At 37.7% G+C, this 27,719-nt stretch overlaps 3 protein-coding genes across 3 annotated transcripts; 1 reads left to right on the forward strand and 2 right to left on the reverse strand.

The window, feature by feature from the left end:
• Positions 1-6,320: 6,320 nt before the first annotated feature.
• On the reverse strand, positions 6,321-7,228 carry LOC149838825 (MFP1 attachment factor 1-like). The gene has a single exon (XM_090007806.1). The coding sequence runs from the start codon at positions 7,132-7,134 to the stop codon at positions 6,679-6,681; it is 456 nt and encodes a 151-aa protein (XP_089863932.1). The 5' UTR covers positions 7,135-7,228; the 3' UTR covers positions 6,321-6,678.
• Positions 7,229-11,907: 4,679 nt separating this feature from the next.
• Positions 11,908-27,182, reverse strand: LOC149838826 (complex 1 protein, LYR family protein). Its single transcript, XM_090007807.1, has 3 exons — positions 26,964-27,182; positions 26,826-26,900; positions 11,908-12,214 (listed from the first exon to the last, which is right to left on the reverse strand). The coding sequence occupies exons 1-2, from the start codon at positions 27,147-27,149 to the stop codon at positions 26,847-26,849; spliced, it is 240 nt and encodes a 79-aa protein (XP_089863933.1). The 5' UTR covers positions 27,150-27,182; the 3' UTR covers positions 11,908-12,214; positions 26,826-26,846.
• Positions 13,254-13,871, forward strand: LOC149838827 (cytochrome P450 81Q32-like). Its single transcript, XM_090008329.1, has one exon. The coding sequence runs from the start codon at positions 13,254-13,256 to the stop codon at positions 13,869-13,871; it is 618 nt and encodes a 205-aa protein (XP_089864455.1).
• Positions 27,183-27,719: the final 537 nt, after the last annotated feature.

Genomic DNA, 27,719 nt, shown 5'->3' on the forward strand with positions numbered 1-27,719 from the left:
AACCTCATTCTTCGAAATAGCGACCATCCTTGTAGTTTGAACAGATTTTTGCCTAATTCATAAACTCCCGTCGCAGTTACCAGTTGCCAAATAGGGCTTAAATGCATACTGCCAGTTCCCAAACAGAGCTTAACATTGTTTTATAACTCAGCTTCGGCTTGTTAAACCCATAAAGATGTTTTTAGATACAATGTATATCTAGAGAAAGACTTTCAGTTTCAGTTTCGCATGCAACTAAATTCTAATGTTGTTTAATAAGCTTGAGAATCATTTTCAAAATACTCTTTCTCTAGAATTTTCCTATTTCAAATTCCCACATACTCGGGTGAGAATTTGAATTCACAAAATTATGTGGGATTTTGGGTTTCTTAAGTATCAGGCTCCACACGCAGATGGGTCTCTCTCTCTCCACTAGGGATTGTCATGTTCTTTGACTGAGCCTGACCCCTTTTTTCACAGCCAGTAGATAGGGGTCTCAACGGATTGGATTTAGGTCTGTATTGGATGAATTCTAAATCTCATCAGTTGGATTCGATAAAGCACGTATCATCTAATTAATAGTCAGATTCAGATTCTGTATGCAGCGTTTCATCTGAATCCGACGGTTAATCCAACCCCATTACATATAATAAATGTTCAATTAGTATTATTATTTTTTCCCCATTTGATTCTAAATCTGATTAAGCAAGACCCGTAGGTTGGATTCCGTAATTTAGGATCACTATTTTACTCCTATATAATCTAAAGATAGCAAACAAATTTTTTTCTTTCCATTCGATATGAATAAATCACTTGGAAGATGCATCATCTATGTAATCAAAAGATAAAAAACAAATAATTTTTTCTTCATAATCCATGCAAATAAATCACTTGGAGGATGCATCAACTTTGGTTTTTACGATAGCAAAATTTCATTCATGTGTTTCGTTTTACCTCTTGATCAATTTTCCTTTTCACTGGGCTTCCCTGAAAGAAGAGAGGTTACAAAGGATTGTCCAAAAATGCCACATGCCAAGATTACCATCATAACAAAACAACTTCTTGTATAGCGGTCGTATACGTCAAAAGTTACAGAACTTGGTTCCTATGTTGTAAATACCACCAATATTTTGAATTTATGGTGATAATTTCAGAAAACAAAATTGATCCATATGTCCCGAGTCTCAGAGAATATTCATAGGCACACGATCCAAGTTATATAGCTTAATTAAGGTGTTTCTTGGTTTTCACACTATTAGCTGCAATATGAGAAAGTACACCACCACTGCAATTTCTCACCTGCAGACAGGATGACCCAACAACCTATTTTGAACTTTGTAACAACTCAACTAAAGAGGAACTATATCCAAGAGATAGACACTGATGAACCACAACAGCAGGCCAAAAATGGAACCAAGTTCAAATGACATCAACAATTCCTCACCTTTCACGCATGCGCACACACACACGATTGTTTACAAGCAAAATAATTAAATCTAAAATAACAAAGCATAAATATCATCTTAAACCCAAAATCTTGAATAACAGTTCTAGGTCACTTAAAGAATTCAAATGGCAAATTTTAAAAGGAAAAGTAACTATAAAATAAGGGAACAAGAACGTTAAAAAAAAATGGGTCGAAGTTAGGGGCATGGTATTGAGTCCATTAACATTGTTCGACATATTAATCACACAAGGATGTTTGCAGTCATAGATGCGCAATCTTTGCCAACTTAAAGAACTTGGTTCTGTTGTGGCATGCCATTTTTTTTATCCACTGCTGAAGGCATTGTGGTTCTTCTTTTCTGTATGAATAACAACATCATTAGATGCGAAGATATTTCTAATAACCCTATGAACAAGAAAAAATTATACTTCCAGTTTGGGTTGATAAGGCTGGGGTTCTGCCAAAAAGATCGCCTTCTTAGCAATCCAACTGTATATCCAAAAGAAAGGGTGAGTCTCACCCATCTATGATGATCTGCTCTTATTATTTGTCCCCAACTATCGCACAGCCAGGTTATTGGCACTTATATGCAGCTATCTTTGCTCCAAGATGCTAACGTGACTCTCTCCTAGATCCATTTTTTTGAACTGGCAACTTATTGGCATCTAACCTGCTTCATAACGTCTGTTTCAAACACTGTACACGTTGTGAACAATGTTTGCCACCAAAAGCTTCTAGAATGAATTACTTAAAAATGTGGATTGGCTACCACTTTGTAGTCTTCATCCCTTTGTGATTTAGTTTCTTATCTTGAAAAAGTTATGGGGATTTCGTCATGTAACACTAGCTAATATCTCTTGGCCATTCTTGCATTTCATGATTGCAAAAAGCACAATCAGGCTTCACTTTCTACAATCAACACAAGATACACCTCAGGCTTTCACTTCCACTGTGATTACTAGGCTTCAGGTTGGCCTTCAAACACTTATCTTCTTCAAATCCTCTATCTGAGACAATGATAATACCACATAGGATTGCCAGAACAACACCTTCCACAAGAAAACATTGCATATTGATGTTTACTGCACCTTGTATCCTTGCCCCCAAGTACACCAGTAGCTTCTTCATGGAATCCCTTCTTTATGCATTACAACCAACCAAGGGGTAACCTTTGAACTTTTAAAGATTTTGAAAAAGCAAAAGAGAAGAAAACATCAGCTTGCCCACTAGATACCAGATAATACACAGTACTATAAAACAAAAAATGAATCATATAATAGGTCAAGAGGTAAATCAATTGATCTAGATGGTAAATTGGATAGATGAAAAAATACCAGCTATGTAATGAATTAATCTAGAATTTGGAACACTCAAGCAACTAATTCTTGATGTCAAAACTTTGCAAACTTAAAAAATATCAGCATTAAGGAACAATTTGTATCCAAGGGTGATATAAATGAGAAATCTCACTAAGCAGACATTTCCCTTGTTTGGTTTAAGTGAGAGAGAATAGTAATAAATCCCACATTGAGATTTCCATTCTTAACAGACGCACTTTCCAGCAGGAAATAGTATATGAACAAAAAATTAGATTTTGCTCTCAATGCGGGTCAACTAATCATTTGATTGTCACATGTCCTGCGAGACATGTTAACCCAGTGGAAAAGCCTGAACCCCCTCCACACGATGGATGGACGCAGGTCAAACTGCATCATCGCAGTAGGACAGTCCATAACAGGACCCAACAGCCCCATCAATCAAACCATTTCAACATCTTCTCTAGTGACGACTCCAAGGATGCAGAGCCCAAGTCTGGTTCTGAAATACCTTTGGATGATATTCTCAACATACACATGAAAATTTAAGATGACATGCACAAGCACTCTGTACCCAAAACCAAAAAAGAAAGTATGAACAAGGGGGAAAGAAAAGGAAAATGAGAGCTAACATGCAGAAAGATATGGAAAGTAGGAGTTCATCCTGTCAAACTCTGATCCACGTGCTCCACAATGGCTTCTTGAACCACATTTTCAAGGAGAACCAACACCCAGAATATTTAAATAAATCCTATGATGCTTACACATTCCTCAGTGTTTTCTTCTTAGATTTTAATTAAAACAAAGGAAACTTGAGTACCTGATGTGATGCATTAAAGGACCAGATGCTAGTCCCACCCACACTACATTATTCATTTTCTTGTAGTTGCCACAACAATCACGACTATCATAAACAAGAAACTGCTGATAACAATATTCTTGTCATTATTCATCAAGTGATCAAAATCTGAGGTTAAATCACAAAAGGATACAATGCATAAATCGAAATGATGTTTCCACAAAAGCAAGAAGACATCACTCAAGAACCAACCAAAGCAAATAATTCACCTCAAAACCACCATCATTTTTTCCAATTAGAAATTCCAAATCATTCCCAAGGGTGCAGGCATAAAAAATTACAAATAAAAGATGAGGTTGCACCCTTACAATTGTTTTCTTCGTATATCAAATGAGAAGTATCTCACTCCCGATGCCAATTTACAGAAACCACAAACATAAAAAAACACTAACAATAACAACAATTCACAATAAACCCTAACAAAAAAATAAGGATTGGAAAGGAAAGAAAAAAACCCTAACAATGCAGATAAAAAATTTCAATTTTAGGATGATTCAGATAAATCATAAGAAGATTGAGAAGGATACACACTCAAACATGGCTGCTGCAATGTAAGGGGAGAGGGACGGAATTTTTTGTGCAGAGGATCTTAACAAGATATAACAAGAGATGATTGAGAACGATCCTCGCTAGGAGTGACCATAGTAGCGGTGGCAGAGTCGGCTGAAGGGGGAGATTTCAAGGAAAGTAATAATGTAGTGTGGGACTAGTGTCTAATCCTTTAATGCAACACAATGAGTGCTCAACTTTCCTTTGTTTTTGTTAAAAAATAAGAAGAAAATTGCTCAGAAATTTGTAAACATCATGCATTTCATTTGAATTGCATTGGCATTGGTTCTCTTTGAAAAATATGGTTCAGGGAGCCATTATGGAACTTTCTGACATCAATCATTATCAATTTCTCATAATTTCTGATAGCTGCAGCTCCATTAACAGTTGTGTTGATTTTTTTTTATTGCACCCTTCATCAAGAGTTCTAAATTGGACTAGTCCATCTAAACAAGTAATTCGAATGCAAGTCAAGTTGCTTGAATCACAGGGGTTGCCATGAAGAAGTCCTGATTTCTATATGCCTTACTGCATGTTAGCTCTTTTTTTCCTTTTCTTCCATCATGTTCATGCTTTCTTTTCTTTTCTTTTTTGTTTTGGGTACCGAATAGTTGTGCATGCTATCTTAAATTTTTAAGCGTATGTTCTTTCTAGAGATGGACATGATTTTGTTAGTTTATATAACTATATTTATTTTCAGCATTTGACTTTTGGTGTTTCAGATATTAATATTATTCTGTGAATATGAGATTATGGATTATGCCGTTAGCGAGCTGTCCCAAGGATATAATTTTTGCTTTATTCATAGAGATTTATCTATTTCATTCTAAATACTTCAGTTGTTACTAATATATCTTATATGTCTAGATTGGTATTGTCTTAAACATGTCAAGGATAAATAAAATTTACTACTAGGGTTTCTTGGTTTCCGCACTATCAGTTGCAATATGAGAAAGTCATCACCACTGCAATTTCTCACCTGCAGACAGGATGACCCAATAACCTATTTTGAACTTTGTAACAATTCAACCAAAGAGGAACTATATCCAAGAGATAAACATTGTTGAACCACAACAGCAGGCCATAAATGAAACCAAGTTCTAATGACATCAACAATTCCTCACACACACACACACACACACACATTTAACAGGGCACTGCACCCTCATCCCATCCGCACCCGACACTTGGACATGAATTCCTTTGTGTAAGGTGAAGTCAACCACACTGAGGTCCATTTCTGTCCAGAAATAGATTCGGTTAACTCTAACAAAGTCCAGTTTTATCTATATTATATATATAAATACATAAATGCACACACATAAGCATGTGTGTGTGTATATATATACCCGCACCCCCGGACCAATGTGGTGTTATTTTTTATTGATGAGGAATAACAATTGTAGATTGTTAATTTGATTTATTGCATGAATTTATGCATGATGAATTGATGATATGATAATTGTTTTTATTTCATTAGTGTTAACTTAAAACTGTTAAACATTATATATATACCCTCCCCGCACCCTCGCACCCCCGCACCCAAGTTTTTTTAAAGTGCTGCATCACTGCAGCAGAACATGTACCCGCCTGCATCCGCAATCGCACCTATGTGACATAGTTTACAACCAAAATAATGAATCTAAACAACAAGCATAATATCATCTTAAACCCAAAGTCTTGTATAAGAATTCTAGGTCACTAAATTTAAAGAATTCAAATGCATATAAACAATGGCAAATTTTAAAAGGAAAAAGTAACTATAAAATAAGGGATCAAGAACGTCAAAAAAAGCAAATGGTTGAAGTTAGGGGCATGGTATTGAGTCTATTCCCTGAATAATTTTCTTCTTATCTTTTAACAAAAACAAAGGAAACTTGAGCACCTGCTGTGTTGCATTAAAGGATTAGACACTAGCCCCACACTACATTATCACTTTCCCCATAGTTACCACAACAATCATGAAACTGCAGCAAAGAATGACATTCTTGTCATCGTTCACCAAGCGATCAATATGTGAGATTAAATCACAAAAGGATGCAACGCATAAATCGGAGCAATGCTTCCACACAAATCACTGAAGAACAAAAACAAAATAAACAATTCGCTTCAAAATCACCATTACTTCTTCCCATCAAAAACTCTAAATCATTGTCAGAATAAAAGGCGAGATCGCACCCTTACATTTCTTTTCTTCATACATCAAAAAGAGAAAAGCACCAAGATCTCACTCCCAATGCCAATTTACAAAAACCACAACACACAAAAGCACTTACAATAACAGCAGTTCACAATAAACCCTAACCAGAAAAAAAGAAGGATTGGAAAAAAAACCTAACAATGCAGATAAAAATTTCCAATTTTAGGATAGCTTAGATAAATCAGGAGAAGGTTGAGAAGGATCCTCAGTCAAAAGCGACGAGAGATAAGGCCGCGGCAATACGGCGGAGACATGGATTGCAATTTCTGGGCAGAAGAAAATAAGCGGAGTGAAAGCAAAGAAAACCCTAACGATCGTAGAGAATCTCTCAATTTTCAGATGATTCAGACATAACCAGAGATGATTGAGAATGATCCTCACTGGGAGTGACCATACTAGCGGTGGAGGAGTCGGCCGGGGGCGGAGATTTCGGTTTCTCGGAGGAGGAAGCTCTGGACTTGACGGCGTCGAGCATGAGCTTGCTGATCTCCTTGGAGTATGCCTGGAGGGTCTCGATCCCGATGCTGGCCGCGGCCGCGGCGTCGGAGCCGGAGGCGGGCGGTGTGGATTCAGAGGCGGCGAGGAAGGCCTGGTTCTCGATGATCAGGGCGGCGGAGGCGGCCTCATCGGCATCCATGACGCCGTAGCGCTTGGAGAGGACGGAGGGTAAGGAGAGGGTGTCAACGAGTCGCTGGATCACCGCGTCCCGCGTCCTCTGGTTCGGCGGCCATATGTTGAACGACAGAGTTGGCATCGACGCCTCCGGCTGCTTCTCTTCCGCCATTGGACGGCCTCTCTCTCTCTCTCTCAAATGCGAAGGCAGAAAAAATGAGAGTTTGTGATGACAGAGGCATGCTAACTAACCAATGTAATACGAACAATGCACGTGCGGTCGGCAGGTGTATTGTTCGTGGTTTCGGACCTGAACCGGGTCAGCGTTGTTGCAGTATCATGTCCGACCTTCTGCCATCTTGTTCTCCATGAAAATGTTTTTTTTTTAAGTGGTAAGGATCGGTAGAGTCCGGTCTGGTAACTGGTAAGGATCTGATCTGGATCCATGCCGGGGTCTAAGCCTAAGTTGAACCAAATACTCCCGGTGGAATCCAGCAACATTAAGAAACCAATCATCGGAATCCCTTCTCTTTAGGTTTGTCTGGACTGGGACCAAAACCACCCTACGGATCCAACCATCTCAAAATGGATACCAGGTCCCCCATACATATACATAGAAAATCTGGTTCATCCTAACCGTTTGTATGGTGTGGACAGTATTGTTTTTTTATGTTTCAAGTCATGTTTGGTAAATCAGACCCTACAGATGCATTTAGTATGATCCGTTTGCGACCAGTCGACTCTTGGATCGTGCTTTTTCAATGAAAAGATATGATTTTATGAGCTTTAAGATTTACAAAAAAACTCTGACTCATTGTTTTGTTAATCCTTATAAAATCCTGCTCACATGTAATAATTACTAAATCCTATCAAATACCCATGTAAATCACATCTTTTAAGTTCAGATCCTGAAAAAAAGTAATGAAAAAAAATGAAGTTTTGAAACTATCCACACCCTCCTACGATTAAGAGGAACCAGCCCTCGTTTGGTTAGGTGTTTTTTGCTCTATATATATATGCGGGTTGGGCTGGTCCATGGGTTGCTCTATATGTATGGATATTTCATGCACAATGGATTAGGTCCATCCTCCATGGGAATTGGAATCACTCATCACAGACCCAGCCAGAAAGAACTTGAACCTGAATGTATGTTAAAGATGGTTTGGATATGGGCATTGATGGGGTCAAGCCACAAACTCATGAACGGTTTAAGATGAGGCAAAATAGGGATTTGGTTCCATTAAAGGTCATGTAGGTCCCCTTGATGGTCTGCATATATCCTCGAGTGATGAGTTCAGCACCACTTAGGAATCCCCAAGGAATTCTTGTTAGATGTTTGTTCCAAACTTGAACCCTTTTGCTAGGCTCATGTATGTTGAATCAATTAAATGAACTTCTAAGACTTGTTTTGGATAATGTTCAAAACCAGTCTTACAAATATTGTTCTTGAGAAACTGTTGGTGTTAGAAAAAAAATGTGATAGGTTAAGATGCTAAAGATAACTTGTAAATTTTACATCTAACCATAGAGAAATTTTCATAGAAAAAAAAAAAGTTTGACCCACTAATATATGAAGCTAACCATGGAGTAGGTTTGCTCGATTATATGGTTGCATGGTGGTGTGTGGTTTGACCGGACGTTGCCAAGAACAAATATGGCAACGGGAAATGTTTTGGGTTTTACCAGAATATGTTTATGTTTATCAGTGTCAATTTCTAACACTTTTTTTTTTAGAATCTCACCCTAAAGATGTGTTTGACACAGTTCGTTTGCTTGGAATCAATTGTCAGATCATTTATTTTTGACAAAAAAAATATGACTTTTGGATGCTCAAATATTTACGAGAATTCTAAGCCATCGATTTTTAAGCTTTAAGAGATCCTGCTTATGTGTTGTAATCAGCTGGTATGAGAGCTGGTTCTCATAAAACTGATCATATAGATAGCATCCACACACTGAGATTTAATTAAGGGAAAAAAACGTTTAACATATTCTAATGACGAGAGAATCGGGATGCCCTCAAGCTGGTCGTGCATCGGTCGGGTTTGGCAATGGTCGTTGCCAATGTCGAGGAGCGGCTCGCCGGAGTCTCCGTCTACGCTCTGATCAATTCGAATGAGGATTTTGTGTTGGTTTCAGGCAAGAAGACAGATAAGTCACTGGTTTCAGTCCCATCGTCATCAAACAACGGACATTTAGAATATAGTATCTGATTACGGTCCAAACAAACGTTGGACTTGGTACAGTTGTTACGGAACGAACAAAACCAATGTTCTATTCCATCTTTTTTGTTCATTTCGTCCAACCCTGGACAAACCATCAAACATACCCTTGAGAAGCGTTTGTTGCAAGCACAACTGAGAGAAATGGTTTATATGATTCATTTCAATGGGAGAAGTACAATAACATGAAATGAGTTCCATAGGAAACGATATTTTTGGATGTATTTGTTTCATGGTGAAGAGGTAAGTAAAATCCCACATGGAATAACCCCATTCACAATGGCTATGCATGCAAGAGAGAGAGTAAGGTTCGCTCCACATGCCAGTTTCATGTCAAAATCATTCCGCAGTGAAGGAGGTATGAAGGCATTTTCACATTAAACCAGTGGTCAATGGCAAATTGGCATCCCAGTTAACTCTGGACCCCACAAAATCCCTCCCCAAGCACGTTGAGAAACTGCTCATTTTCATATGAAGTTGAGCTGTTTCGTATGAAATGAGCGTGAAACAAATGCCCCCTAACTTTTGCATTTTAGAAACGGAAGCAGATCAGGTCATGCTGAACATGAACGTTTTTGCTCATGCCGACATCGTGGCCGTTTGTTTGCATTTTGGATGAATGCCACGTGGTTTTGTTGACTTTTTAGCTTTTTAAAATACAAATCGGATGGCCAGAGCAAAAACGCTCATGTTCAGCATGACCTGATCTGCTTCATCCGTAGGTTTTTTAAAACCTTTTAAAATCAACGGCTAAAAATGTATTGAAATTTTCTGATTGAGAAGATAACCTACAACTATGATTTCTAGTATGTAGGCCTAACATTACTCTTTAACCAACAGTAATGATAGGGTGCCCCTGAGCCTCCGTAATAGGGATGGCAGTAGACCCTGGCAGGGGCGGGGGACAAGGTCTCGACTCCTGCCCCGTCTCAAATTTTTGCCCTCAATCCCCGTCTTCATCACCACAGAGGTCTTGATTTTAACCTTCATCCCCGGTCCAATTGGTGCGGGGCTCTGTTTTTCTCTTGTCCACTGTCATCCCTAAAGGTATTTTAGTTATTTTACTAATGGAGATCGAGGACGGGGCAGGGCATAAGTCCTTTCCGCACGAGTTTTGATTTTAACCTTCATCCTCGTCTCACGTCGTCCATCCCCCATTCAAATGGGGCGGGGCCCCGGTTTTCCCCGGTCCACAGCCATCCCTGCTCGGTAAGCATCTGGTCCATAATAATAGAAGTGAGCCACTCTAGTCGCTGATGCAGCTCCACATTAAAAATATTGTGAAAAAAAAGCGCGATACTCTAAGTCGCCGTTTTAAGAAACCAAACATCGTGGTATCACTGTATCAGCATTCGCGATCTTACGTTTATACGAGTCATGTCTTAAGAAAAATGATTTACCACATTATCTATATATTTCTATTATTTCCATATATTATTATAAAATTTGTGATTGATTTATCTTTGTCAACATTTTGCCCATAAAAATCAGTGATGTTATAGGGTCGGATGTAACCTGACACCCGACTAGAATCTGATTCCAATTAATCAGATTCAGTAGCTAAATTCTGATCCGATTAATGATTGAATTGGAGTTTGGCATTGAGTTTTGCATTCAAATTCGAAACCTAAACAGATTAGGTATAAATATCGGGTTTTAAGCTAGGCGAATCCGGATTTAGTTTTATCTAATTCCATCCTAATCTGATTAAATTGGACTCGGTAATGCCTAGATCCGACAAGAGTCGGACCCATTAACATCCCTAATAAAAATGCAAGAAAGCAGCGAATTTCATTCTTATTATTTTTCTGTTTTAAGCTTTTGTCACCACGCAGCCAATTACTCCATAGAAAATATGTAACTTGTGCATTGTAGTCAACTCGAGACCAGCAAAAGAATATCAAACCCCCTTCTTCCTCATCTCCTCTGTTCTCATCAGAAACACACTGACCACTATGGAGTTTCTCTGCTACATCCCTCTCCTCCTCCTCCTCCTCCTCTTCTTCATATTATTATTATTGATCCCACACATCATCATCAAACTCCTCAAAAGCAGAGCCCCCAAAAACCTCGCACCCTCCTTATCATCTCTCACCATAATCGGCCACCTCCACCTGCTCAAGAAGCCCCTCCACCGCACCCTTGGCCCCATCTTCTCCCTCCACCTCGGCTTCCGCCCCCTCCTCGCCGGAACGTCACCTTTGCCAACCGTCCTCTCTGCATGGTGTATCCTCAACTAAGTGTTTGCTCTCGGTTCAGGATGCTGTTGTGGCAGGTGCCTCACTCTGGAAGGCAGCAGCTCTTGGAGATTCTAAAGTTGTAGCTTGGACAACTGGCTTCCTTTGGCGTGTCCGTAGCTTTAGTGTGGTGATGGCGAACGTGACTTCCAACTTTTGGCAAGAAATAGCGATGGCTGGTGGCCAAATTTTTTCAAGTTAATGGTATTGCTGCGCAAGTATCTCAAGGCAAACTGGAGTTAGGCAATGCCATGGGATTTGAACTTGCAACGTCCCAACACAAGGAGACGTGCACTAGCTGTTCCTACCAAACAAGCGGAGCCCCTGATGTTAGTGGTTCAAGTAGATCTATCGTGATGGGGTTTGCTGGCCCAACTCGGAATTGTTAGGCCTAAGCTCAGCCCAGCAAAGGCCTTTACCAGACTCACCTGATGGCCCAAATCAATCCCAGTTTCAAAGAAAAACCAGGCAACCACATATTGCAGATTTTTTAACCAAAAAAATAAGTGTCATTTTATTCGCAAACTAACTAGTGTCTCTCCTGATAATTACCATAGTTACAATAACGTTACATTGAGAATCAATGTGCTTAACTCCTGGCCGAGAAGCTCAGCCTTCTTGCCACCTAAAATTGTTATCCCGTGAAGTGTACACTTACACTGGAGTAACTAGAGAAAAAAAACAAAAGGCCTTGGATGACACAACAATGCTCGTATCTTGAAGATTACTTGATGAAACCTTATATATCAGTATTCAGTTATGTAGAATCTATAGGCCATCTTCATCTCTGAACCTGAAAAAAAAACATTTATATATCGATTCAAATAATTCAAATTACAGATCATATTTTTCACAAGATAAGAGGATAAGGAATTAAAGTTTGTCTGCAACAAAGAAACAATATGATATTTGACACAGCTGAAACAAACAAGATTTAAGATCTAGAACAAAAAGTCATGATCGGAGATCGCCAGATCTAATAAGTAGAGAGACAGGAGCAAATGCAGAAAGCTCCACCTTGATGGATTTTTCTTTTGTTAAGGGCATGCACTTCAATAGCTAAAATCTCATTTCAACACCAACAAGCAAATTATAATAATTGTATTTTTAATCATGATGGTGTCACGAATAAATGAATCAAGCTTGTTCTAATTCCTATCTAAAATGGATTAACAAAATAAACTGTATAAATTAGTTGAATTTTAAAGAAAATTCATACATTCAGGGACATCAGTTCTTGTAGGCACAACTATTTGCAGCAAAACAACTTTATCACGCCATTTGGTTTGTCCCCGGCGGGGTTTTATACAGCAATTCACCTCAGAGTCACCCCTAGTCAGCTTGCATAGACCTAAGGCTTCTTTTTCGTTGGATCAAACCAAGAATGTGCTGGATTTGATACCGTCTTACAAATGCTGGCTGGCTCAAAGAATCAAAACAGCCTTCAGGGGTGCCCACTGTCAGGGGTTCTTCTGATGCCGTTCATCCATTGGATCACCATGGTTGGAATGCTTATTGCCATGATGCCCCTACAAAAATTTTGAATGGTGTTCTAGATGAACGGCATCTAGAGCATCTGTAATGGATGGCTGCAAACAGAGGCTCCAGCCATGGTGGTTGGGTGCCATTCATCTACTGGATGAACAGCATTCAGGGGACCCTGACTGATTTCCCGTCAGGGGTACCCTTAACCAGAACTACACTCAAGAATCAAGCTAGGTTTGTGCAGGCTTCTGCTGTAAGAATAAAACTTGACCTGGAACTGAGCTAGCCAAACTTGGTCTGCAGACTAGCCTTGTAGAAGAAAACTAAAGATCATGTTATTCCAGGCAATGCTGTCAGCCGGGACTGACTCGTCAGCAGCGACTCTGGACTGGGCTATGTCTCTTCTACTAAACAACCCAGATGTGCTCAAGAAAACTCGAGCCGAGGTAGACGTTCAAGTTGGCACTGAGAGGCTTGTGGAAGAGTCAGACCTTGCCAACTTGACCTACCTCCACAGCATAGTGAAGGAAACCCTCCGGCTCTATCCTGCAGGCCCGCTCTTGCTGCCTCGTGAGTTGGGGTTGGACTGTAAAGTGGGAGGGTGCGACATTGCATGTGGTACGATGCTCTTTGTGAATGTGTGGGCCCTTCATCGTGACCCAAAACTATGGGTGGAGCCCACAAGGTTCAATCCAGATAGGTTCAGTGGGCTCAAAGAGAAGGACGATGGTTTTAAGATAATCCCGTTTGGGTTTGGCCAAAGGAGGTGCCTGGGTTCAGTGTTAGCCATGAAGGAGGTGCAGTTGGCCTTAGGAGGGCTGATCCAATGTTTTGAGTGGGACCGAGTCGGGGGAGAGGAACTGGACATGACCGAGGGAATGGAGCTGACAATACCGAGGGCACACCCTCTTAAGGTTCTGTACAGGCCTCGCCAGTCAATGGTCCAAGTGCTCTTGAAACTTTAGTTGGTATTGGGGTTTGAAGAGGGCACTCGCAGAGTTTTACGCCACTGGAACGGTGACCGTAAGTATGACAGGCTAATACCAACACGGCTAAGTCTCCCATCACTGGTGCAATTTCTGTGTAATAAACAGTTTAACTATTTTTGTGGTTAGCATCCTAAGATTTAAGCTACTTGATCTGGATACAGAATTACAGATCTCTCAGAATCCACGTAGTGATGATGGATTATAAATGTCTTATAAGAAAAAATTACTCAAGTGGGGAATGGGCATTTGTTTTTGCATCCATCTTTGCAATTCAGATCCGTCTTGTTATCCATAAGAATTCCATATATCTAACCGTTAGATCCATGTTCACAACACTGACTTCAAATGGCCAAAAAATGCTAATGCCTAGATTCATTTTAGTGCATGTGAAATTGATAGGAATGTCAATGAATCAGATTGTATCCGATATCCAACTGAATTCAATTCCCTTTAGTTGAATTTGCCATTTGGTAAGCCAAGACTATATCCAATTATAATCAGATGTGGATATGGTTTTGCTTTTTTGCTACTGTACCTGACAAATGCCCGAATTTGATGGATATCCAAATTCATTTACAAGTAAAAAAGTGAATCTGGTATGAGCTTTTCACCATCTGAATCTAAATCCAAATTCGCATTTGTTTAGCCAACATCCGATTAGTTGAATATAGTATTGGCCACATCTGATCCAAATCCAAACCGTTTACATCCTTATATACAACCGAAACAAACTAATTTAGAATATGAGGCTCTTTCAAGTAGTTGCATGGAAACCATGGAGGACAATGAAAAACGAGAACAATAATGGAGAAAATAGAGGTTGAAAAAGAGGTTACAGAGGGAACCATGGAGAAAAGAGGAGCTGAGAAAGTGGTTGCATGGGAACCAATGTTGTTCAAATTTGTTTCTTAAAAAATGAAAAAAAAAAATCAATATTGATCTTGAATCGGTCCCTTTTTACCATCAGATGACATGTGTCATTAAAACATAAAAAAATGTTTAAAAAATAAAAAAATTTAACCTCCTTAAAAATATTAAAAAAACGAATTTAAATAAACCATGAATTGGCCCCTTTTGAACGTCTTTGGGCCTATTCAATCTGAATCAGCCCATTCAGATTGATCTTGACAAACCATGGAGAGAGAGAGAGGACAATAATGGAGAAACAAAAAAAGGTTGTGTGGAAACCATGAATAAAAGAGGTGAGAAAGAGTGATAGAGACCACTATGGGGTTGCCTGTGTGGCCAGCAAGGTGGTTATGAGGGCTTTGAGATGAAGATGCCGGATCAAACCCCATTGGTGCACTAGTGTGTCCATAGCTTTTGGAGGTGAGCCAGGTAAGGCAAGGTGGTCGTGGTTTCCCTCACTTCGGCGAGGGCTCCTCGTTAAAAAGGAGTGATAGAGATAGAAAACAAAAGGTGAAAAGGTACTTTTGACATTTTAGAATATCTAACTCAGGTGAACCAAATGAGGGTAAAGATAGGCCCTTATTTGACTATTCATGTCAGGAATTTCAAAAAAAATGGCAACCGTGATGGAATTTCAGGTAAAAGGTTGGTCTGTGTCAGGAAATTACCCAAATAAAAATGGCTGTTGTTGGTTTGTGACGTCCAACCTATAAAAACATAACACTCGACGTCTTGTCCTTTAATGGGCCATGGGGGTGGCCAAATCAAGACAAAGACGACGACAAGATGACTATACCCTAGCCGTTCAATCATGTAGCTATATTTGCCCATCGAATTTATATAAGTGCCTAACTTATGGTAATTTTATATTTAGCGCCCTCAAATTCCAAATACTTAAATTACACGTCTGCCCTTTTTTATAAAATCTAACTCTAAATAACCCTCTAAAATAACAATTTTAGCCTTTCTCCTTTCTCTAAATGATTGAACGTCAGCCTTCTGACTTGCATTTAGAAGCTACTTAACGGTAAATAAGTAATTTTAAAAGCTAAAACTAACTCAAGTGGACTTTCTGGATACCTATATGTTAATTGCCCTACATTATTTGACCATGCTCCACGGATAAATGATCCTTCTTAGATGAAATCCAAGATGGAACTCAGCTACTATGCCATAACCATCTTTTTCTAACTCTTACTAGCTCTCCTCATCATCCTGCAATTCCTCCTCCAAACCAGAGTTTCTAAGAACCCTCCTCTGCCCATCATAGGCTATCTCCATCTCCTCAAGAGACCACTCCACCGGACGCTCATTAAGCTGGCCGAAGAATACAGTCCAATCTTCATACTCTGCTTCCGATCCCGCCCAGTCCTCATCCTCACCTCCCCAAAACTTGCAGAGGAATGCTCCACAAAGAACTATGTCGCCTTTGCCAACTGCCCCCCGCCTCATTGTGCGGGAGTACATTGGCTATGGCGACAACACCCTTGCCCGGGCTCCCTATGGTGACCACTGGCACAACCTTTGCCGGATCTCCACCCTTGAGATCCTATCCTCGAACAAGATCCAGATGCTTTCAGGTATCTGCAGAGCCAAGATCCTGCGATTGCTCAGCAAACTGTTCCAAGACTCAAATCCAACAGGGTTCAAGAGAGTGTAGCTGAGCTCCATGCTGAAGGCACTGACTTTCGACTAAATGTTTCAGATGATTGCGGGCAAGCAGTTTTATGGCAGTGATGTTGGGAGGAGGCAAAGCAGTTCATCAGTATGGACAGGGAAGCATTTTATCTAGCAGGAGAAACAAATCTGGGAAATTACATACCCAGAATGTGATGGTTGGATTTGCAAGGGTTGGAGAAACGAATGAAAAGAGTGCTTCAAGATTTGGTGGAAGAGAAGAGGAACAATAACAGAGATGAGGACAGGAAGACACTGATCGATCTGTTCCTCTCCTAGTAAGAATCTCATCCAGAATACTACACAGATGAGATCATCAAAGGAATCATTGTGGTGAATGACTGTCAATTAATTACTTGCACAGTTAAGCTAACCACGTTACGGCAAATGGAAGAAAACAAAATTGCAAAACCGGTGATCATTCATATATTTCACATTTTATTAATCATTATTTATGCATAATTCATGTTAAAATCGCCTTAAAAACCCATTTTTAGTGTTTTTATTAGATTTAGAATTTCTTAATTATAGTTTAGTTGGCTTAGGTTTGTATTAGCTAATTTTTAATTAGTTTAGTAAGTTTCAATTTTTAGAAAAACATATTTTCATAAGAAACCTTGTTTTGGAAATTATCAAAAATATTCAGACTCTTTTGAAAACTTTATTTTAACCTAATTAGGCCTATAAATAGTAGTAAAGAGGGCTGGGAAAAACGTTTTTTCCAGCATCCCTCTTGCTTCCCCTCCTTCTTGCCTTCCTCTTCTCTCTCTCCCTTGCTTCTCCTCCCTCTTTTGCCGATTTCTTTCTCGCTTTGTTCACCTCTTCTTCTTTTTCTTCAAGTTTTGAACCCTTTCATCATCGGCAACTTCTTCTTCGTCGGAGCGGCGTGAAAGCAGCTGGATTGACCACCTTCTCTTCTCAACACGTCCATCAAAAACGATCTGCGAGGTGAGCTTCATCTTCTTCCCCTTTTCTTTATGCTTTGTTGCATCTTTGTTTTTGTTTTTTTTTCGTTGAAATAGTTTTGTTCTTGCATCGTGATTGCATTCAACTTAGGGTTAGGGTCAATTTCATATAGTATAGCTTGGGTGTTTCGTTTTGTTACTCATCGCAGTCAGTTTAATGTATTCATTTTCAATCATTGTGAAAAAAAAAATAATCTGCATCAAATAGTTTAGGCCGTATTTTAGTGATCTGCATTTTTTGGTATTTAGTGTGTTTGACGTCTTTAGTTTTTTTTAATCTCTTAGTCGTTCCTCATCAGCGTCTTCTTCTCTTTCTTTCTTTTTTTGTGTTTAGATGTTTCCAGCATATGACACTTTATAGTTTTTAGTTTTTTCCAGCATACTAACATCAATCACACTTTATTTTTTTTACAGTCAATAGGTTAGTTACTCATGCTGTAATTGATTTAGTTAGGTAGACTTATTAGGTATATTGCATAGTCGTTATTTGTTTTTGCATAAATTGTTAATTCTTTCATCTTATTAACGCTTTTCTTTTTTTTTCTTTTAGTCGTTCTTTCCCTCATTTCGTAGTTTAATTCATTAATTAGTTTATTATACATTAGCAAGCTATTTTATTAGGTGTGCTATGCCTTATGCATTATTACATTAGTTTTAGCCCAGATTTAGGTTTAGCCTGATATGCCTATTGTCATGTTTTATTGATTTTGTTTTGCCTTCAAGTTCATTTAGTTTTTCTATTAGTTGCTGATTAAGTAATGTGCTTTATATTAGAAGTAGTAAGTTTTTAGCATGTTCTATATGTCATTGTTGAGTTGCATCAAACCTTTGCTAGCTATTAGTTTAGTTGCTTTTATTCAATTAGCATAGGTTAGTTTTAGTGTTTCATACATATTATTTGTTATAGTTCAGATAGTTGAAAATCCGTATAGCATATAGGCGGTTAAAATTCATTTAGTTGCTTTTAGTTTCGTCTTTTAGTAATTTAGTTTAGTTTAGTTTCTTGATTTCTTGAATCAGTTAAGCTTAGTTTGTTAGAAATTAGTTCTTGATTCGTTAGTTAGGTTGTTTTGCTAGTTTTCCTTTTAGTGTTAGTTCTTTCAAATTTGTTATTAGTTAATTCATGTTAGTAGTTTAGTTCATGTATTTGTGATTTTTCGTCATATTTTCTGTTGCTTTTCTCATAGATTGCTTGTTCTGCCGTGTGTTTTGCAGGGAAGCGTTGGAACGTGAGGTGAACCCCTTTTGTGTCCTAAAAGTACCCTCTCAGGTCCCCTCAAGCCCTCAAAAGTGCCCTCAGGGAGTCCTCAGAAAAGCAAAAGTTCAAAAAAACATGCATTACCTCAATAAGGGACAAAAAGACTCGAAGCACTGAAGCCTTTTCTTTTCGTTTTAGCTTAGGATTTTTAATTATTTTTTTTATTTCATTGGGTCTGTAATAAAACCATTTATTTATTTTGTTTAAGCCTCTGCGTACGGCCGTACTCTCTTAGTTATTTAATTATTTAATTAATTTTTTTATTTTGACAATAAAGAGTAGTTTAGATTGTGTGATTGAATACAAAGTTCGTTCCCTGAGATCGACCCGAACTCCACCACTCGTGTGAGCCGGTTTTTATTATTTGGTGTCGGACTTTCACATTGTTTTTATATAAAATATTATTTTTAAAATCGTTTTCCAAAACTCACACCAACCGGCTGGTCTAGCCAGGCTGAGTATGGACTTATATTAGGTCAAGGTCTAGCTCAGACCAATCATGGCCAGACTGTTCTGATTCTGACCTGACCCTGGTTTGGGATTAACATTTAGTCCTGGCATATTGATCCTTCACTGAACTTTCAATTCAGTTTCATTATTGGATCATGCTTCAGCAAAGCTCAGGCCATGCTTGTTCTCATGACTATCAGACCCAGGTTTTCCCATTTAGCAAATTAATAAGCTGCAAGATAAGCTTTGGATGTTGCTATAATTGGGCATAAACATCTAGAGTAGAACCAAACCTGAAAAGGTACCTCGAAAAGGCTGTCTTGTCAAGCAGAAAAATTTCAGTTCACTAATTTGGTTAGCTCACACTTACAAACCATGCTTGCTGGTGAAATGCTCAGGCTTGAACCAGGGTGGTTTGGAATAAGCCCCAATGCAGCCCAGTTACACCGAGTGCAAGTAATGAACATCAGTGAAGCCTGATAAGCCAAGGTGAACATAACTCTTGGCTCACATAGTAAGTAGGATGGATCCAGGAGGTCTAAGCCTGGAAAAAACCTAGCTCGTTCAGCTTAGTTTCCCAACAAAGCACCATGTCATCCTCATAGGTGCGCCTACAAAAACTACAAGAGTTGAATATTAAAAGGTTCACATCCTCATGGCAGCCTATAATATGACTATAAGCAAATGCCAGGTTTAGGCCAAACCAGCTATTCTACTAAACAGGCCTGGAAGTCAAGCCAGCAGGTTCAGTAAAGCATACATGAGGCCTGAGCCTGTTGTAAAGATGTATTGGTTCCCTTGTCTGTGGGGCCAACTGATCCATCAAAACCAGCATGAGCGGTCCCGACCAGTGTTGTGAAAAGCGTTGAGGTGTAGCGAGGCGCTCCACCAAAAACCGAGAAGAGGCGTAAGCCTCGAGGAGTAAAGCGTAAGCCACAAATATTTTTTTTGAAAACTTTAAAAAAATTATAAAAATACAAATAAATAAAGAAATGCTTTATTGATGAAATAACAACCAATAAGAAATAGAAAATCTCAAATAAGTACTAAAAAATATGAGATTAATATATAAAAGTAACTAAAAACCTATGTCACATGGGTGCGGGTGCGGCGCAATTCCAAAAAATTTGGACACGGGGACTCGGCTATATATATATATATATATATATATTAAAAAATATATATTATAAATATATATATTTTAAATATATATATAATTATATATATAACAATAAATTAACACATAAAGATTGTAAATTTTAAAGCAAAAATAAAAAAGCAATTCTTAACAACATAAACTTACCAAAATATAACACATAAAGAAGCTTGTGAGTGTGATAAACAACAAAACTTATCATAAATCTGCCTCATCGTCTGAATTAGAGGGAATAACAGGATCGAGGTAGTCCATGTTGAGAGTATGTAAATTATGTTCTCGCTCCAAGTCAAAATCTTCTGGATTTACATCCCAATTCTTGGATGGTCCACAACGGCATCAAAAAATGACTATATTAGTATCTAACTTAAAACTTTGAATGCAAATATTTAAATACAAACTTTGAATACAAAAAAAAAAGTACCTATACTCTTCTTTGGTGCGGCTGAACCCCTCCTCTATGAATCAGACGTACAGGGAGGGGTCGAGCCCCTCTTCTGCGAGCAGAGGGTGCAGGGAGGGGGGGCGAGCCCCTCTTCTGCGAGTAGAGGGTACGGGGGGAGGGGCCTGCCTGGCATAAGCGAAACGAGGAGGGGCCAAGCCCCTCCTCTGAGAATAGGAGGCACAGAGAGGGGCCGAGCCCCTCTTCTGCGAGCAGAGGGTGCAAGGGAGGCTGCGAGCAGAGGGACGGTTGATCGACATACCTGTTAACGGAAGGGGAGACGGTGGCTGCCTGTGCGTACCATCGTCGGATTCTGGATCGCCGGCGTGGGTGTAGGAGAAAGCTGCAGGGGCTGAAGGGGAGAAGCAAAATCAAGAGGGTAAGCCCCTCCCCCTGTCGATAAACCCCTTTTAGGGTTCAGCTGCAAAAGAAAATTGGATTTGGGTCAGGTCCGGACCCGACCCGACCCAGATCCAAAATGTAATTTAAAAGTCGAAATGGACATTTTTGGACTCGGTCAAAGTTGACCGAGTCCAAAATGTGGACGGACTCGGCCTGGACTCCTTGACCGAGTCTGACTCGGCGTTGACCGAGTCCGGGCCGAGTCCTAAGCCGCACCCGAGTCCGCACCCGTGTCGGGGCGTGTCGACTCGGGTGCGGCACCTCCTTAGCCGAGTACGTTTGACATAGCTAAAAACTGATTACATAACTGGAAAATATATGAGATTAACCAAAAAAAGTTAAAATATACTAAGAAACTGATTACATAACTGAAATAACTGAAAAATATATGAGATTAACCTACAAAAGTTAAAATATATGAGATTATTCTAAAAAATATGAGATTAACATATAAAAGTAACTAAAAAAATGATTACATAATTGGAAAATATATGAGATTAACCAACAAAAGATAAAATATACTAAGAAACTGATTATATAACTGAAAAATATATGAGATTAACCAACAAAAGTTGAAATATATGAGATTATTCTAAAAAATATGAGATTAACATATAAAAGTAACTAAAAAACTGATTACATAACTGGAAAATATATAAGATTAAGCAACAAAAGTTAAAATATACTAAGAAACTGATTACATAACTGAAATAACTGGAAAATATATGAGATTAACCTACAAAAGTTAAAATATATGAGATTATTCTAAAAAATATGAGATTAACATATAAAAGTAACTAAAAAGTAAAAATTGATTACATAACTGGAAAATATATGAGATTAACCAACAAAAGTTAAAATATACTAAGAAACTGATTACATAACTGAAATAACTGAAAAATATATGATATTAACCTACAAAAGTTAAAATATATGAGATTATTCTAAAAAATATGAGATTAACATATAAAAGTAACTAAAAAACTGATTACATAACTGGAAAATATATGAGATTAACCAACAAAAGTTAAAACATATTAAGAAACTAATTACATAACTGAAAAATATACGAGATTAACCAACAAAAGTTAAAATATAGTAATATACTAAGAAACTAATTACATAACTGAAATAACTGAAAAATACATGAGATTAACCTACAAAAATCTTGTTGATCATGTCTCAGAAATCTTGTTGCAAAAAAAAAAAATCACCTCGCCTTGAGGCACAGAGGGCCGCACCTCAAGGTGAGGCGTGCCTTTGCACCTCAAGGCGTGCCTTTTGCGCCTCAAGGTGCGTTTATGATAACACTGTTGTAAGATGATTCCATTTGGCTTTGGCCGAAGGAGCTGCTCAGGTGCAGGTCTGGCAATGAACGTGGTGCAGTTGACACTGGGTTGTCTGATACAATGTTTTTAATGGAACCTGATTGATGGCAAGAAGTTGGACATTATTGAAGGCACAGGAATCACCGTGCCACGTGCTAGTCTGCTACAGGTTCTATATAGGCATCGTGAACCGATGGCCCAAGTGCTGTCTGAAATCTTGATCACATGAGATGATGATGACGATGATGACAATGGTGATACGGTGAGCTCCTTATTGTAAACAAGATAATTACTTTAATACTGTGTATATTCTTCGAAGACTTGGTCCAGTGTTATAAAAAACGCGCCTTAAGGTGCAAAAAGCGTGCCTCACCTTGAGGCGTGACCCTCTGTGCCTCAAGGCGCAAGCCTGAGGTGCAATTTTTTTTTTTTAGTCATGATCAACAAGATTTTTGTAGGTCAATCTCATATATTTTCCAGTGTTTTCAATTATGTAATTAGTTTCTTAGTATATTACTATATTTTAACTTTTGTTGGTTAATCTCGTATAGTTTTCAGTTATGTAGTTAGTTTCTTAATATATTTTAACTTTTGTTGGTTAATCTCATATATTTTCCAGTTATGTAATCAGTTTTTTAGTTACTTTTATATGTTAATCTCATATTTTTTAGAATAATCTCATATATTTTAATTTTTGTAGGTTAATCTCATATATTTTTAAGTTATTTCAGTTATGTAATCAGTTTCTTAGTATATTTTAACTTTTGTTGGTTAATCTCATATATTTTCCAGTTATGTAATCAGTTTTTACTTTTTAGTTACTTTTATATGTTAATCTCATATTTTTTAGAATAATCTCATATATTTTAACTTTTGTAGGTTAATATCATATATTTTCCAGTTATTTCAGTTATGTAATCAGTTTCTTAGTATATTTTAACTTTTGTTGGTTAATCTCATATATTTTCTAGTTACGTACATAATCAGTTTTTTAGTTACTTTTATATGTTAATCGCATATTTTTTAGAATAATCTCATATATTTTAACTTTTGTTGGTTAATCTCATATATTTTCCGGTTATGTAATCGGTTTCTTAGTATATTTTATCTTTTGTTGGTTAATCTCATATATTTTCCAGTTATGTAATCAGTTTTTAAGTTACTTTTATATGTTAATCTCATATTTTTTAGAATAATCTCATATATTTTAACTTTTGTAGGTTAATCTCATATATTTTCTAGTTATTTCAGTTAGGTAATCAGTTTCTTAGTATATTTTAACTTTTGTCGGTTAATCTCATATATTTTCTAGTTATGTAATCAGTTTTTTAGTTACTTTTATATGTTAATCTCATTTTTTTTAGAATAATCTCATATATTTTAACTTTTTTTGGTTAATCTCATATATTGTTCAGTTATGTAATCGGTTTCTTAGTATATTTTATCTTTTGTTGGTTAATCTCATATATTTTCCAGTTATGTAATCATTTTTTTAGTTACTTTTATATGTTAATCTCATATTTTTTAGAATAATCTCAAATATTTTAACTTTTGTAGGTTAATCTCATATATTTTCCAGTTATTTCAATTATGTAATCAGTTTCTTAGTATATTTTAACTTCTTTTGGTTAATCTCATATATTTTCCAGTTATGTAATCAGTTTTTAGTTACTTTTATATGTTAATCTCATATTCTTTAGTACTTATTTGAGATTTTTTATTTCTTATTGGTTGATATTTCATCAATAAAGCATATCTTTATTTATTTGTATTTTTAGATATTTTTTTATAATTTTTTTAAAGTTTTCAAAAAAATATTTGAGGCTTACGCTTTGCACCTCGAGGCTTATGCCTCGCCTCGGTTTTTTGTGGAGCGCCTCGCTACGCCTCAACGCTTTTCACAACACTGCTTGGTCCCTATGGTTTTCCACAAGAGAGAATAGTTTTTCAATTTTCCTTTTCGATGGACAGTCTTTTATAATGATCTCATTAGATGGCATTCTTGTTTTCCAGTGCTCCAATTATAATTAGCATTAAATCTAATAGCAGGGTTATTCGTCGTGAGCACTGGATATCCAGTCATGAATGTTGATTGCATCTGAAACTAAGAATCAGATGGATCCTGATCTGCATAAAGGGATTGTGATCTTGGTAAATGGAAGAGAAGCCAATGTGACAGATCCACAATGAGGGGACAGATCCAAGTTACACTGCATCTCATAAATGGTAGACCCTTGGAGACACATTGCAATCTGTTTCACCAACAACCAATGAATGCTAGATTGTCAACTCAATAGTTCATCATGTTCAACAGTAATTCCTTCAATCCCTTACCATTTGATAATTGCAGGTGCTTTCTGTTAAAATGTACCTCCCAAAATCTTTGTTGAAAGTATAAATATATATACTTATATACATAGAGATACATATACATATATATATTATATGTATATGTATCTCTATATATAAATATATATATTTATATATTTTATTTTTTCTTTATTCTACTTGAAAAGGGCATTCTTGTAATTTCCTTTCTTGCGCATATTCCATTTGGAATATGTTGTAATTTTGCATTTTTATTTTTTGCATTTCTTTTTTTATTTTTTATTCTTTTTCTTTTTCATAAAAAGGTGCATTGGGGGTCCCCCAATAGAGTCGTTGGGGGGGGGGGGGGGGCAACGGTCACAAATGTCACCGTTGGGGGCTCCCCAACGACTCCTTTGGGAGCCCCTTTGCACCTCTTTCTTCTTGTATAAATAGGGGTGTTCCCCCTTTGTTTTTCCTAAGCTTGAGAGTCTCAAGCATTTGCTATTTTATGAAATACATGCCTTAAGTGCATGTTTGCTACATTTATCCTTTTTGCGTATTTTGTTCAAGTGTTGTGAGAGTGCCTTTGTGCAAGGTATTTGTGCTTGTATGCGTATTGTCTCTTTGTAGACATTTTCACACTTTCATCCAACAAATAACCTGTCACCAAACGAGTATGTTTTGATCTTGAATAGCTTTGTCAAATCAAATGGCTAGGTAGCACTCTACACAACGTTTTGATCAAAGCAGGTTATCAAGATAGGACAGAGATGGCACACAGTGTTAGGAGGGGAATTGTGAAGACGTGTGATTAAGAGTCCAAGATTTTGTGTGATCAAGATCAATAAGAGATCAAGAACTCTAAGAGAGGACAATCCAAGGTGACCTGTGGCCAGGTTCAAGAAGAGTCCAAGACTCATCAAGATTTATTCAAAACTCAAGAAGACTCCCATACGATCAAGAAGTCGTCCAAGATGAGTGGTCAAGATTCATCAACTACGATCAAGAATCATCTAGAAAAATGCATGGATAAAGATAATGTTCCTAAGTCTCCTAATGATAAACTAATTAAGAAAGTCTTGTTTTCTTGTAAATCTCAATATCTAAAGGACTCTAAGATATTAGCTAGGGATAGAGTCCTCAGCCAACCTGGTCTTCCTTGTAATCAAATCTATATATAATGAAGGATCGACTCCTCCTCTCCATCATGATGAGAGAGAGAGAGAGAGGTCTTAGTGGACAGAGGTCAATCCTGGCCGAACTACGTGGTAGGACAATGGCTAACCCCTTGTAAGGAAATTAGGTGAAACAAATGAAAGACATTGATATGTAATGGCAACCAAACAAAGTGAACGATGCCTGTTGTGTTTATGAATGGAGAAATCAGTAGCAATACCCTCATTCAAGTAGGCAACTTCCAATTTTGCATCAAGTGGATCTGCTCCCACCTTTAAACCTTTCACAACTCATAGTCCATCCCTCAACCTTTCTACTTAATCACCATAGATACTGGGTTCTCATTCGGACAACTCCCAAAAACCACCTTTGCATCCATATGGCACAGGATCACCTATCTACACTCAATACCAAACATTGCCATTTTGGTAGGCTTTATAGTGGGAAGAAATCCCCAACTACAGAAGATCCCCTGTGGTATGGGCTAACATAGCAAGATTAAACCTCCCAACAAACTGTGGTTGTGTATGAACAGAACCCAACTTCAAAATCAGGTTTCTGAATTAAAACCATCCAAAATGTAAGATTCCAATCAATGAAAAAAAAAACACAAATACTTCAGCCACTATGAACCTCATCTTCTACAATCTTACATAAGGACGCATTGAATTCAATTCCACAAAAGGGATAGAAGATGTCCCAACGCATATGAGAAATCATCTACTGCTCTCTGTTATATTACATCGTATGAAGAAAACTGTTTCGCGATCGTGTACATCAACAGCGTATTAAGGTATCGAATCAATTTGCTCAAAATGAAAGATACAGGTTGGAAGAGAAAGAGGGCAGTCGAATACCTGCATCGGAAGACGCAGTCGTCAACAGCCGCAGATTTTCTTCAATTCAGATGCAGCGCTTGCGTCGATGTCATACTGCCGATGCAATAAAAAGTAGAAGGATCAGAGGAGAACCAGAGAGAAAGAGAGAGAGATTACCTTGTTGAGGACCCAGCAGGAGTGGGAGAATGTCCTGCGGAGGAGCTCCTCGAGGGCGGCTGGGTCGTCGACGTCCCTGTAGTTGACGAAGTTCTCCCTCGCGAACTTGGCGTAGTAAGGGCGGGCGTCCTCCGGAAGTTGCCTCACCAGACGCAGCACCCCTCTGTACGCCCTTAGGGTCGCCATCTCTCTCTCTCTCTCTCTCTCTCTCTCTCTCTCTCTATATATATATATATATATATATATATATATATATATATATATATATATATATATATATATATATATATATATATATATATACAACGCCATGCACAATATATAAATAATCAGATTGAAGAATAAAGATACACAGGTCGTTAACAAAATAAATAAAATTTAAATAACTAGTTAGACAAATGAGAAAAAAATAGAATAAGCTATTAAACATGCAAAGATAACTTGAAAACAATTTTTTTACAAAATAACTAATTCATGCCAATGTTTCAAAAAAACAACTGATTCAAGCGATTGTTTAAAAAAAAATAATTGGTTCAGTAGTTAAATATGTGCTTACTGAAAAAACTTGATGTTGATGATTCTTAAAACTCAACGATGAAGTATCATCAATGAATCATCATAAAAGTTGTCAAATTTTATTGTTGTGGGGAAGCACTTTGTGGGAAAAAAAAAACTTAGTTTATGTGAAAATAGCCCTAAGGTGCTGTCGATTTTAAAACAATTGAATGGTCGCATTTAATATTTGTATGAAAATCC

The sequence above is a fragment of the Nuphar pumila genome, chromosome 5, assembly GCF_984573655.1.
Source record: "Nuphar pumila chromosome 5, dmNupPumi1.hap1.1, whole genome shotgun sequence".
NCBI lineage: Eukaryota > Viridiplantae > Streptophyta > Magnoliopsida > Nymphaeales > Nymphaeaceae > Nuphar > Nuphar pumila.

Coding starts and splice junctions, on each gene's coding strand:
- LOC149838826 (XM_090007807.1), bottom strand. CDS start 27,149: ATGGCGACCCTAAGGGCGTACAGAGGGGTGCTGCGTCTGGTGAGGCAA. Junction 26,901..26,963: donor CCTGCTGGGTCCTCAACAAG/GTAATCTCTCTC, acceptor TTGCATCGGCAG/TATGACATCGACGCAAGCGC.
- LOC149838825 (XM_090007806.1), bottom strand. CDS start 7,134: ATGGCGGAAGAGAAGCAGCCGGAGGCGTCGATGCCAACTCTGTCGTTC.
- LOC149838827 (XM_090008329.1), top strand. CDS start 13,254: ATGCTGTCAGCCGGGACTGACTCGTCAGCAGCGACTCTGGACTGGGCT.